Genomic DNA, 14,841 nt, shown 5'->3' with positions numbered 1-14,841 from the left:
GACAATTCTGCAAAGATGAGTGGGCCAAAATTCCTCCACAGTGCTGTAAAAGACTCCTTGGCCATTATTGCAAACACTTGATTGCAATTTTTGCTGCTAAGTGTTATTAGGTTTAGAGGGCAATAACTTTTTCAAACTATTGTACACGAACAGGTGTGTGGCAACTACACCCATATGGAAAAGAAATAGAAAGAACTTATAAAAGACTTGCATAAGATGTGGTCTACTTCATATAGTGAATCATATAAGGCTTATATGATTTACTCATGAAAGTGGACACTTTCTCATTACTTTCATATATTGTTTTAGTAAGTATCCAAAACGTACAAGTTTCATTTATATAATTTTTCAAGGGATCTTATGTCTGGTTTCACTCTTGTATGCTTTTCATACAAGTTTCACATAAGACAGATGCAAACCTTATAAGATTTATATACATCTTTTCCATATGGGCATTCTTCCTTGAGCTTATTCCATAGTCACTCCTCACCACCCTGGTGTTATCCAGAGCCTCAAAAGCCTAAGATGACATTACTGTTTATAGTTTGGTTGTCTGCATAGGTGGATTTGTGCAGATTTTTGTGGAGGCATACACCCTGCATACTTTACTAGACAAAGGCCCTGAGTCCACTGTACAAGGACCTAATTGCTCATAATTGTCCGAAGAGCTGCTCCTACAGGACAACTTGAACTAGCAAAGTCTATTAAACACAGTGCAATTTTAGTGGAAAATCACAAGGAAAGTTACTGGAAGATACAGAAGGTAGAAATCTTAGATAAGAGTTCATTAAGGATACACTTCGCCGTCATTTTCAGAGGTTATTTGTTATTGCACTGTACATTTGTGCAGTGAGTCTACTAAAGGGTCTACTAAAGGTTTTATATTGTTTGGTTTATATATTTGGTTTATATTGTATTTGATCTGCATACTCAGGTATTTAAATACTTTTGACATATTTTGAACTGACACTTTTAAAGACAAATTTGTTGGTATTTTCAGAAAGACCTAATGGTTTGTTTTTTACATTTTGATTTAACTTTCGCTAATGCTGATTTTCTGATTCAACTCAGAGGTTGAAAATTTTCAATTGTCTTCTTACGACAGGTGACATGTAAATATTTACAGCACTGTTTAGTTATAAAATGAGCATAATAGCCTGCCAAGCATCATTATGTTACATGTTTCAGAACCTATATTATGCTAACTTTTGTTGCCATCACGATGAAGTCATGGTAATTGGAATTGGCCGAAGTGGTCCAAAATGAGTGCCATCATAATTTTTTTGAAATTTCCAAATGCACCATGAAAATTGGGACAGCTATGCTGCCCAAACTCTATGTATGACAGAGTTGGAGTTGGCTCTGGCTCAGGAGGTTTAGCAGGTTGAATAGCTGGCTTGTTGCCTCCTTTTACTCGTTGATGTATATTTCATTGAAGATCTCGGAATGCCGGCTGCTACCAGCCAGGAAGCCAAACACATTTATGGTAAATCTGCTTTGTCAGTGTGTGCTAGAAATTGTGCCACAAACCAATTTAAACTCTAATATTGTTTAGTTTTGGTTTATTGCCTAAGAAAGAAAGGTGTAAATTCTCTAACTGTAACAAAAGTAAAGTGAGTAAAGGAAATGTCATTTAGTCACCATCTAAACTTGGTTAAAAATGGATAGAAGATGTGTAATAAGACATACGGTAACTGAAAATAAGTGTGTATATATATCACGATATGTGGTATTTTTTTTTATACTTTTGGTCATTATGCTTCAGTATGAAGTTGCATCTATATTGAAACTAGACACCTGTTGCTTTCAAACTAGAATTATTGTGATTTGAAAAAGTCTGAGTAAGTTCAATCCAGTGGTTCAGTAGCTTGTAGAACAACAATACCTTAAAGAATTGTTTCCTGTTTTAGTTCATTCTCTAATATCTAATATCAATTTCTAATATGTACAACACAAATGAATGCTCCAGACCAGCAAACTGCCAAAACATCTGCTTTCATAAAGATGTTCATGCTTAACGATTAGTTAAACCAGTTCATTTGAATAGCAGCACTTGGCTGCTACTTGATCTCCTAGTTCTTAGGGACCGTCAAGGTTGTACTTGGTTTTTCTGTAGAGTCATAACTGCCTGTTCTGGCCTTACTTTGGAGCTTTATATGACTGGAATACCACAGTCATGCTACTTTTTTAAAAATTTCTTTAGCATAAATACAATTGTGAGATACAGAACTCAATTGTTAGGCTATAAACAAACTACACATCAATTGCATGACGTTCATATAAACACTACTAAGAACGTGTTTTTAGCGTGATCAGTTGGTGCTGAATTTCCCTGAAGTCTCTAGCCTTATTTAGCCATTTATGTGCTAACACATGTTCATGTAATACCTTCAGTTTACTTCTGTGTTTTAAGAAAAAAATGTGAAAATATTTAAAGCATCTCGTTATCATATTTGCAGCATCTAAACAAAAATCTGATCCAGAAAATGGAACCAGAAATGAAAAATCCTGTCTCATTTATGAATTTTTAAGACTCATTCCTGCAGCACACTAGGAAGGACGTGATCTAGATACAGGCTAAAATTTAGTTAGTTTCCTTCTCTGCTCATGCTCAGCTTCTCCACCAAGTTTTGTTAACTTTGACCTGCATAATCCCGCTGACAGAAAGGTAGATAAATCGCAATGAGAACATACCTCTGCCTCAGCTCTTATCTAGGCAGAAGACACATAATTAAAGTTCAGAGATTAATGTTTTCAAAGGTCACGTGGCCCTAACCTTTGTGCTGCATTCATGTATTGTCAGTAGAATGGTAACAATGTTGTTATCTCATAGTATATTTGTAGTATATTGCTAACTTAAGACAAACAGGTTATAGCATCTTTAATTTGAGATTTTATTTAACTTTAACTGTATGAGATTTTATCAGCATTCCCATCAGATGGGAAATAAAGTAACTTAAAAATCCTTAATATCACTGACTTGGAAAAATACCATTTCCAGATTTCCATTTATTATTAACTAGGCCATCATATCTCTTAGAGGCCACAGTGATGAAGTGCTGCTGTGTAGCATAATCTGCCTCAGGGAGACCAAAACAGAAGATACAAACCTTTTAGCACAAGTTCCAGGTGTATCTGTGCACACAAACAAGTAATATGTAGCCTTGTGCTGTATGGCCACATGCCCAAAGTGTTATATTCACTTTTGTTTTGACTGAAGTATTTTCTTAGTTTAGACACATTTGATAACCAATGTATTAGTCTATACCAGTCCAAAAAATTTTAGTTATTTTTTAGTAAGTTAAATAAAAGATGTAATCAAAGAGTCTGAACAGGAAAGCAGCTCTGAATTCATTTTTTTAATACCTAGCAAGGTCTGTAGCTTAGTAGTATCATAACTGAGTATATGGTGGCGGTGTTGTCAGCTAGGGTCTAATATAAATGGCATTAATTCCCTCATGAAGTCCTATAAGAATTTTTGTACTTCCTCATACTATAAATAAATCCTCTAATTTTATTATGATGTTGACATAGTGATATGGACTCTGCTTCTTTTGACACTGTGAGGCATTTAGCAACGTGTTGCTTTGGTCTTTGTTGTGCTTGCTATTATTGAACAGATAGATTTTGCACTTTGCCTCTGCTAGTGGTCAAAAATACACCCTGGAGGCAGACTGCTGATATTCTAGTAAGCAATTAAGGCCACACAGTGCTGTGGGTGAAGAGGAACAGGACATTAACAGTTGCTCCTTGAACTCTTGTGGAAAGGTTTAAAGTCGCACAAGAGCAGAAATGTCTAATACTGCCAGGGCTTTAATATTAAATCACATGGCCTTTCATTCAAACTTTACAACACTGTTACACTCTAAGTTTCTTATCTAATACAAATAAAAAACCACAACGGCCTAATCAGCATGAATCAGCATGAATGCAGAATTATAAACCAGACATTTTGGTTAACGGTAGTAACCATCTCACATACCCATTTATGTAGTCCCAAAGAGACCTGCTGGCCTACTGAGGTCTAAAATTAGACTACTGGCTGACACACACACAAACACACACAGACACGCACAGGCACGCCAGTCACATGTGTAAACATGATAGAACATGCATAGTGGATTTGTGGGTCAAAAAAGATGCAAAAATGAGTGTTAGCGAATGTCCTGTCACTTTGTGCTTCCTAAAAAACACTAATGGGCTAGCATATGTGGATATTTTATATAGTGTTAATGTAATTCAGACTCTAACATGCTTTAGTTCATTATTAATTATGGCACTGTGATCTTTTAATAGTGTCATAGTTGCACCCTTATTAAAAAAATATAAAACAAATATCATTAAAAGAGTTAGGATCACAGTTAAAGAGGTGTTGTTACTGTAAACCTATACAAGTGATGCTATACTAAGAGTATTTTACAGAGTATTTTTTGAAAAAATGAAAACACATCGAGCCAGTATATTTCTAACTTCCTGTTCTACTCTATAGTATGTATAACTTTATTTTAGTGACCACACTTAAGTCCCCCTCACACACAACAAACAGCAACAGCCTCAAGGTGTCTGCTGACAGCCAGCTGCTTCGTTTAAGGTTACAGCATGTCTACATTTCATGCACACACAGAGCTCTCAGTGACTTGTTATGTGTGGTGACAGGTGAGCTCAGTCAATGGTGCGATTACATGTAACAGAAAGAGATGCACATGCTTACTGTAGAGGCTAGATTGCAGTTATACAACAGTACTGAACATATTAGTCTCTCTCTCTCATGACCCGAGGGATTGCATAATATAATCTGAATATAGAATGACAGACAGTAATATGTGTTGTGCTCAAATCTAATTGGTCCAGACAAAATACATGAGCCCTGTGACCTCATTGTCTACATCTTTACCAGACTGTGTTAAATCAATGTCCTGTATAACCTATTCATAGAAAAGTCACCTTAACAAAAAGATGAATGTTATTTGAGAAATCCACGCGTATCTGAGCCTAATCTGAGCCTCACTGATCACTCAGCCTTGTGGTGCAAGCCCAACACAGCCTTGTGGAAATGTAGGGGGAATAAATAAGAAAACTGATGGCAGTTAGGTTAGTTATCAAACCTACAGCTGTTTCTGTTGCCATATTCAGATTAGATGAGCTTCTTCTGAAAAGCTGCCTTTGGTCTTCATCAAACATGTCTGCCGTTACTCTGGCCACACCACTCTATCTTTTGTCTGTTCAGAGCACATTATTGCAAAAGACCTGGGGCCAGATGCAGAAAGCTCTGTTTATATTACCAACCAAAACTGTGTGTATACACTAAGGCAGATATGCGCATACACATTCTTTTTTTTTTTTGTCATATTTATAGAGATGTGCCTATGCATTATCCAGTCCTCCTTCCACAGAAAAAAACCCCTTAATAAAAAGACGTTGAAAAGACATTGAAGAAAGCTTTGATGTCTGAAGAATGCTGAGATTAGGTTAAAAAGTTGAAGGTGAAAAGTCAGCTTCTGAGGCTGTTCAAAAGACATTTACAAAAAGACATCCTTTTACATCTAAATCCTTTAAAAGGTTTAAAAGTTATAAAGGGCGCTCTACTTCCACAGTGCCTCGGACAATCTACTGATTTGGTCACAAAAATAAACATAATTTGGTCAACTTTTAACAGGCCACGTTTCAACCAAATGTAGATGTAAACCAGTGTCTTTTTAAAGGCAATTTAGTCCATGGGCAATGTCCATGGATACCTGGTGTTTGGGGGTGGCCTTTTGTACACTTCTACCTAGTTATTTATCTACATTTGAAAACGTCATTTGCACTACTAGTTACTAGACTATATGTTAAGTTTAACATCTAGTCTAAGTTAAGTTTATTTGTCAGTGTGTTTGTCTCTAAATGTCAGGTTCTACTTTTTATGTGTTTTTTTTTTTCTTTTGACCAGATAGCAAATTTATGACTAATTAAACTATGTAAATACTAAGAATCCAGGTCAGTGCCATATCATGAGACTTTGGTAGACAATCAGGAGTCAAATGCAAGCCCAGTGTTTCTTTGTTTTTAAAGTCCTTTTGTATTAGGCTACCATGTTCTTCATGTACACCTTGTATTTCTCTTTTATCAGGTCATGGAAAGAACCACAAAGATGCAGCATCAGTGCGAGCCACACACCCAATCCCTGCTGCCTGTGGGATCTACTACTTTGAAGTCAAGATTGTCAGCAAAGGTCGAGATGGGTAAGCAGATGCAACTTTTAAAACCTTAGAGTTGGTGCCCTATGTTACCATGGTAACCTGACTTAGCGCCCCCCCTCGGGTCATTCATAACATGTTCAGTGTGCCCACGCAAAAATAAAATTGCAGTAACTTTGTGTATTTCCTGTTAGTTTTTATTATATTCTGACTTTGAAGCTTAGGTCCATGAGTCACTGCACTGGCTGTTTTCTGAGGATATTATCAGAGGAGTAGGGTTTTATATATGTGTGTATATGTAAAACCCTGCCTCTTATTGTTTCATTTTAAAGAAAAAAATAGCCAACTTTAATAACTTGAAATAAATTACATGAATTCGATTTTTAATTAACATTTAAACATTTAATTTGATGGTTATAAAAATAGTATTTTTTATGACAATCATTTGTAGCACTGGTGCAAAATTTGTCGGTAACAATGTCTTTGTTCCTTTTTGTCAGTTTTTTGCATTTACACCTGTTAACTTGGTTGTGCAAAGTTTTTTCCACCTTGAGTCTGTATCAAAACAGCAGTCTTTATATCAATTATCGTATTACTGTCCAAATCCTTTGTCACGACAGAGAGAGTTACATCAGTGGAAAATTTTGGGGTGTTTTTGTTCATCTGCTGTACCAGTGAAAATGGTAGCCAGCCTTAAAAGTACAGTTTTAGTAATCATCACTGTCATCTAATGTGAGGGACTACACCTGAAAATTGTAGATCTGTATGCTTATAGTCAAGATATTCTTCTTAGTTGCCCTAGAATTACAATAATTGGGTGTCATTTCCAGAATTAGGAAATATGGAACGTTTTGAGCCCAGACTGCCTCTTCATCATGGCCCTGTGGGAATTGATTATTTAATCAGAGCGCGCGCACACACACACACACACACACACACACACACACACACACAAGCCTGTTCAGCTATCTTAGTGAGGACCTTCATTGACATAATGGTTTCCCTAGCACCTTACCCTAACCATTAAAAATGAATGCCTAACCCTTACCCTAACCATAACCTAATTGTAACCCTGACACTAAAACCACATTTTGAGCCTCAAAAAGGCCTTCAAACTTGTGAGGACCGGTGAGTGTGTCCTCACAAGTGACTGTTGGTTCTCACAAGTATAGTAGAATGCAGATTTCGGTCCTCACAAAGATAGCTAGACAGGAACACACACACACACAGTTTCAAATTGATACATTTTTTTTAAAAGTACTAAGAGAAGTCTATTTCACCAAGCGTATCCTCCTAGATAAACTGGGTCTGGAATTGTTTGCTTCATTTTGGCAGCTAGAATAGGTAACGTTGTGCACTGTTGCTGAAAAAGTTGCCACATGGAATTTAACAGCAAGAAAGTTCCTCCAGTTTAGTTCTGTTATTACAGGACTCTTTGGAAGGACCTGAATGGCAAATTTACTTCTATATTATAAAACAGTCAAAGATGAACTCCATATGTAAATGAATATGCAAAGATCTTTATTGTCAAATGAGGCCATACCGCACAAAAGAGAGTCATTGCCTTTCAGCTAATTCAGTGATTGCTGAGGTTGCTGATGAGTAAGTGTTAGGTTAGTCTCTGCAATTATTTTGCCATGTGGTTAAATGTCTGGCTTTCAGATTCTCTTTTGTGACTTGATTGGAGCTGAAATACCTCTCCATTTAAAAAATTCAAATTGCACAGTAAACATTCCCTATTTCCAGTTAAACAGCTAGGCATACAAAAGAAGTGATGCAAAATATGTTTGTATGGCTTTCATTTTTAGGCAGCTAGAAGCTGCATGATGTGTCGTGGAATGCCACGGGAATAACATGTACTCTGTGTATACATTTCAAGTTACACCCATAAGCTAATAAGTCGTTTTGAAACTTAAAAATAAGCTCACATCTCGGGTCTCAGACAGTACTGAGAAAAAGCCATAAATTCAAGAATTTGAATTCATTAAAATTTCGTAGAGATATCTTGATTGTAATTTTCTTCTCCAAGTCCAGATTCGTATTAGTGTAATCTGAAAATACTCATTTTTATGATTCTAGTTTTCTTTGTGAGAACTGACAGCATATACAAACTTTTCTTCAATGCAATTTCCAGAATAAAATAAATTATTGAACTTTCCATGCAGTAAGTGTAATAAGTTACATTATCTTCTCTCACTGAGGCAACTTTGAAATATAAAGTGCTCTAACACTGGAAAGGGGATCAGATAATTAACTGAAAATGAGTTGCTGCTTATTTTACCAGATAACAGGATACTGGCTCTTTTACCTTTTTCACTCACTTTAATAATTTTAGTACCTTGACCCTTTGACTGCTAAGATGTGGATAGCTTTAGCTTGTTTTGTTGTTGTTGTTTTCCACACTGGTACCCTACGGACTCTACTTTGGCAGATTTTGTGTCTTCATTGACAGTAAAGAGCCTTCATGCTAACAATATGTTAGCATGTGGCTGTAAGTGTGCATGACTATTTGTCTTGAGAAATCAGAGGGTCACCTCCTGATCACTGATATGAGCCAATTCCAGTCCCTGGGCAGTTGATTGGTGTATCTCTACAGTTTTGTTGGGCTGCAGCCTATAAGTCGATGATTTGACTCATCAACTGGATCAAAGTTTTTGTTTACAACTTTTTAAATCAATCTAAACTGGTTTAAGCAGAAATCACATGGACTTCAATGCTCTTTAATCCGTCAGTTTGAATGAGGTGGCGTCATGTGTAGCAGAACTAAGCTGTGGATCTGTAGCTTTGGGTTGCTTCAAGCTGCTTACACTGAAACTAAATAGAATTCCAACTTTTTATTCACTGCCGTAGATGTAGATGAATTAAATCACTTTTACTGAAATGCTCTAGTGTAGCAGTTAGCCAATTGAATGACATAATGAAAATATTCTGAGAGTTCAGTGGTTTGTTTTGCAATTCACCATGAAAAGTCAGAGAATTTGGTGTTACAGTGACTCTTTAGCCTGTTGCATTTCATGTTTTTTCTTTATTTTTATGACTATTTACTAGGGCTGGGCGATATGACCCAAAATTCATATCTCGATATTTTTTAGCTGGATGGCGATATAAGATATATATCTCGATATTTTTTTTTAAGCCATAAAATAAGAACAAAAAGAGAGTTCTTAGTCAAAGCTGTGTCCCAGATGTCACACAGGCACTTTTGTTAACATACAGCACAGATGTACATGAAAAATTACTCAAAATTAAATTATGAGCATTTATTAAATAATAATGCTCCATAAATAAAAGAAAACAATTTTGTTTTTGTGCTAAACAAAGAGCTCACAATTGTGCAGTCAAAATGTAAACTAAAAGACGCTGAGCGTAATAACAAAGACAGACAGATTTCACAGCTGCTCTGTTCCCGAGTTTTACTGTGTGACTGATAGCCTGGAGTTTGAAATCCGCTTCATAACCACGTCTCTTACAGGTGCCATTTATGGTCCTTATACACACACAATACGGTAATATTACGTTGAAGCACAGTACGTATCACTCCGCGAAGCTCCTCGGTAGCCGTAATGCGCCGACAATCTATCAAGCGGTGCAGCTCCGTAGCTTACCAAAGTCGTACTCAAACATTTTTGACAGATTGCTGAGCGCCGTGTACCACATAAAATCGGTTCGCGGCCATCAAGCACAACCAGAATTCATACATAAGGCGCGCTATCAACTTTTGAGAGAATGAAAGGATTTTAGGGTTAGCGCGGTTAGCTCGTTAGCACGTTGACGCCGTCCAGCCCCACGCATAGGGCGATGCGCAGTAACTCGTTAACGGAGATTTGCCATGTCCATCTTGTCGCTGCCTGCACGTGAAGCGATGGGGGAGGAGGGGGAGTTGTCTTCAGTGAAGGCGAGGCGGAGTAACGTTGCGTAGAGACAAAAGTGGACGAAAGAGAGGCAAACTTGCGGCTCCACAACTATAATTATAACGTAACATAGACTATATCGATATAAAGGATATTGTCACATCTTATATCTCGTATAAAATTATATCGATATGTTTTAAAAACTCGATATATCGCCCAGCTCTACTATTTACATTGTAGATTCTCACTGAAGGCATTATAATGTAGTAAACAAAAAAAAAACAACAACTCAATGTGAAATAACTCAAAGCATGTTTGATATTGTAGAGTCTTCTAAGTAGCGATCCTTTGCTTTGATTGCTGTTTTGCACACTCTTGGCATTTTGTTGATGAGCTTCATAAGGTGGTCAGCTGAAATGGTTTTCCAACAGTCTTGAAGGAGTTCCCAGAGATGCTGAGTATTTATTGACCCCTTTGCCTTCACTCCATCTCATCCCAAACTATCAGAGCACAAAGATCTGATTTGTACAGTCTCCTCTGAACAGTTGATGTAGAGATGAGTCTGCTACTCGAACTCTGTGTGGAAATTATCTGGGCTCTAATCTAAGGTGTTGTTAACTTGCGATTTCTGAGGCTGGTGACTCTGATGAATTTATCCTCAGCAGCAGAGGTTCCTGGGATGGTCCTCATGTGAGCCAATTTCGTCGTAGCGCTTTTTGGTTTTTGTGACTGCACTTGGGCACACGTTTGTTTTTTAGCAATTTTCCAAACTGACAGACCTTCAGTTCTTAAAGTAATAATGGCCTGTGGTTTCTGTTTTTTTAAATACCTTATTTTTGGCCTTTTTCAGCTTTATTGTACAGGACAGTGAAGAGTGATGGGAAAGCAGAGGGAGAGAGAGAAAGGGGAAGACCTGTGGTAAAGGGCCGCGGGTCGGACTCGAACCCGGGCCAGATGCTTTCCGCCATGCAGCACCGCTCATCCCTGTGAGCTGAACTGGCACCTGTCCTTTACTTAGCTGATTGGTTGTTGCCATAAAATGTATTGTAACAGTTGTCAGATAGGTTGGTACATAGCTGACAACCCTGACTTCTGCACAACACAACTGATGGTCCCAAGCCCATTATTATGAAATTCCACAAAGAAACCTTGTCAAGGCACACCTGTGAAGTGAAACCATTTCAGGCATAACTGCATCATGAAGCTCATTGAGAAAAGGCCATGGGTTTGCAGTGCAGTCAACAAAGCAAAGGGTGGCTACTGCCAGAAATCTAAAATATAACACATTTATTATCATTTTTTTTTTCTTTGCTACATGCTTCATATATTTGACTGGTAGTCTATGTATACTCAAAAAAAATTTATTATCATAAATATCATTAAAAGTTGTTGTGGGTCATTTAATTAAAAATAATAATATTGCGCATATTTTATAGCATGAATATTGCAGTGAACCGTTGGTACCATGCCTAGAGTGGCAAGCTATACCACTGCAGAAACTTAAGGCTAACCTATTTTGCATGAACATAAAATTGAACACTAATAATTAAATGAAAGAAGTGAAGAATATCTGTCAGAGGTAAAGGAAAAAGCATTGGTAAAATAAGTATAAATAGAGCCACCGTAAAAGACTACTTTGTGTTATTTGAGTTGCTTCAATGGCTTAGTCACTGGTTTCATCATCACTGGTTATTACAGAACCTTCCTTAGCCATATCCTAGTGGAATTATTAAACTCTCTTTGGAAAAAGCTTTTTTGGTTTAAAAAAAAAAAGTGCTGCTGACTTTGTGCAGATTGGCCACATTAATCTAGAAAGCAGAGAGAGGATTAATTAACATGGACACTCAACTGGTTTAATTTGACTGAAAAATGATTGTAGAGCACTGACTAAGAATAATCTTGTTTTTATTTGGATTTCTCTCTTCAGATGTTTTATTTGTTGTAGGCCGCTGTGCTGCTGCAAATTTGATTAAAATTTATGTCTACGTATTTCTTTTTCATTATTATTTCATTACTGTGATAAGTCATATTAATAGATTTGCATGTTAGCCCTAGCGGCTGTGTGTGTGTGTGTGTGTGTGTGTGTGTCTGTGTGTCTGTGTCTGTGTGTGTGTGTGTGTGTGTGTGTGTGTGTGTGTGTGTGTGTGTGTGAGAGAGAGAGTGCATCAGTCTTTTTGTTCATAGCTTTGGTGATGAAATATTTCTGCATCTGTTGGATGGAGTGTCAAAGTTCTGTGCAGATATTTTTGTTCTCATCTTTTGAAGATGAAACCCGCTGATGTATTCCTTTAGTCTTTTTCATTATTTATTCCAACGCTAGATAAGTCAGATCAATGCAGACATAAGTGAGAGCTTAATAACTTTGGTGATCTTTTAATTTTTTATATTGTGCCAGCATCAGGTGCATTTTAAGTTTACCTGCTATTATTGTTGAGCACAAAAGCTTGCTATGACAAAGTCCAGCATCACAGAGATGCTAGCATGTCTAGCTGTGTTCACACAGCCCTGAGTTTTTGTAGACTTGACTGATGTGTCTTTTACTCCTCTTACTTTGTAAATGTAACTTATTTGAAAAGCATGGAACATTTGAATAAGACCAACCACGTGGCCCAAAGCAGCCATTTATTACTGATGTTTATGTTATTACTACTTTGTAATATGCCAAATGCATTCAAGTGGCAATAATGCTGACTTGTTCAAATGAGTAAAAAGATTTTTTGCTGTCCTTTTAAGCCGGTCTACATGAAAATGATGCAGACCAACTGCTTATCCTTGTTTGCCACTTTGGATGTTTCAGCTCATGGACTCAGTAAATCACAATGACTAGTCAGAAGAATCTGAAGACACTCTACTCCTGCCAACCCCCATGAATATATGAGCATCAGCTCAGAATTTGCAAAGCTAGCTGGATTAAAGATGTGAGAAGAAGCTGATCCGAGTGTTTAAATGTGCTGGACGCTCAGTAATGACATGTAAATCAAATTTTTTTTGTCTCTTGTTGTGTGCAGATACATGGGCATTGGCCTGTCTGCTCAGGGAGTCAACATGAACAGACTGCCTGGTGAGTACAACTTGAATAATGTCATTGTATTATAACCAGTAGGAGGCTGAAAAGAGAGACCTTTTTTTTTTTTTTAGATATATTGATGAATATATTATAGTCAAGGTAGCACAGTGGTGCAGTGGCTAGCAAGAAGATGCAAGGTTTGAATATCCTGCTCTGAAATTGTCTTTATTTCAAAGGCATGAATGTTAGGTTGATTGATTGATGAGTCTAAATTGGCAGAAGATGTAGTGGTGTGTGTGTGGCTGTCTGTCTCTTTACTTTAGCGATGGACCAACAACCTGTCCAGAGTGTACTCTGCTTTTCACCTTGAGACGGCTGGGATGTGTCCCAGCTAAGATGCATAACCAGTTAGGAAAATGGATGGATGAATGTTATAGTGGGCGTATAGCTGTCAGAATATCTAATGAAAAGATGGTAGGCCTACAATTTGGCATCTGTGTTAGAAGTAGTTAGCAAAATAGGGTTAAATAAGGATTCCCTAGTTTATTCAACAACTCATGGTATGGCAAGAGCGTCATCATGCCATTGTTCACCAACAACATTGGCTTGCTGATCTGATGCCAGCATTTCTGCCACTTAGCAGTCAGAGTGGACGGGTGCTTTGGCTGGCTGGGAAGATGAACATCCTGCGTCACTCTTTTTTTTTTTTTTGTTCCATTTTGATTACACACAGCACAGTACACTCAATACAATGAAGCAGCTACAGAGGGGCTTTCCAAAACCTTGAACCTTTCTAATTACTTACTGGCGAACAGCCTTAACCCACAGCCCTTACAGGCTTAGATTACAATCAAAGACTAACACTGTTTACTTTAGCCTTGTTTCTATTTTCTCATGTATATTGCAAACCCTGGTAAAGAGTTCATTATTAGGAAATTGAGATATTTTTAGAGTTAAAGTAGCAGTGGAGATAATGTGGATGCATGTGTGGAGGGAATATACTAAAGGTGGATGAAAGGGATGAAGAAGAAATTGATTTTTGAGGATAAATCAGAAGCTGGAAAAGTACCAACATTTCTGAGATGCAGGAATGAAAACAGGTGGAGATGATGATGCTCAGGGTTTCTGCCGTAATTAGATGCAGTTTGTCTGACGGCTGCAGTAGAGAACATGTCAGGACATGATAATGAGCTGTCATACAGATCAGTAACATGTCAGGACATGTTACTGAGCTGTCATACAGATCAGTGACAGATGACGTGGACTTATTGCACCCTCGTGGTGATCCACCTATTACTTTGTAATGACAGATTGCTCGGTTTGTATTTTATGTAGAGTTTATTTTTGGTCCAGAGCCTTAGCCAACACCCAGTGAAATTACTACTATATGCAAAGATTTCAATGACTGGGTTTTGTGTCAATCTAAGGGTGTCCTCATAGGCAGTTTCACCTTACATCATGTATTATGGGGCTTTCAGATAATAAAGAAACTGCAGTGATTGGACCCTTTTTAAAAACATTAAAAAAACAATTGTACCCATCTTGCATTTGGTTTAGCTCAGTTACCTCTCAGTTAAATCTAGTTCTTCAAGCATAGACAGTACCATTGTACTCATGGCAAACACAGAAATCCCCCCCGCTGGTTACTCAGAAGAATGCAGGTTTAAAGCATTTGCGTGTTGGCTTCACTTTTTCGACACAGAAGATAGGTAGATGGCCATAGTTTGCATGGAACATGCCGACTTGTCTGGCCAACTACCTGCCAAGCCGCAGTGGAAGTTTAAAAAGTGCAATGCAAACCAGAAAC

General features: G+C 37.5%; 1 protein-coding gene across 1 annotated transcript in view; it reads left to right on the top strand.

The window, feature by feature from the left end:
- ranbp10 (RAN binding protein 10) overlaps positions 1–14,841 on the top strand; it is a 45,195-nt gene that overhangs the window by 4,031 nt on the left and 26,323 nt on the right. Inside the window, exons 2-3 of the mRNA XM_085360102.1 lie at positions 6,110–6,221; positions 13,036–13,088. Coding sequence (XP_085216228.1) covers positions 6,110–6,221; positions 13,036–13,088 — 165 coding nt within the window. The remainder of the gene's footprint in view (positions 1–6,109; positions 6,222–13,035; positions 13,089–14,841) is intronic.

This window comes from Diplotaxodon limnothrissa, linkage group LG7, assembly GCF_057381915.1.
Source record: "Diplotaxodon limnothrissa isolate DT_005_m linkage group LG7, D_limnothrissa_male_GT1.1, whole genome shotgun sequence".
Taxonomy (NCBI): domain Eukaryota; kingdom Metazoa; phylum Chordata; class Actinopteri; order Cichliformes; family Cichlidae; genus Diplotaxodon; species Diplotaxodon limnothrissa.
This window is presented reverse-complemented; position numbering and strand designations above follow the sequence as displayed.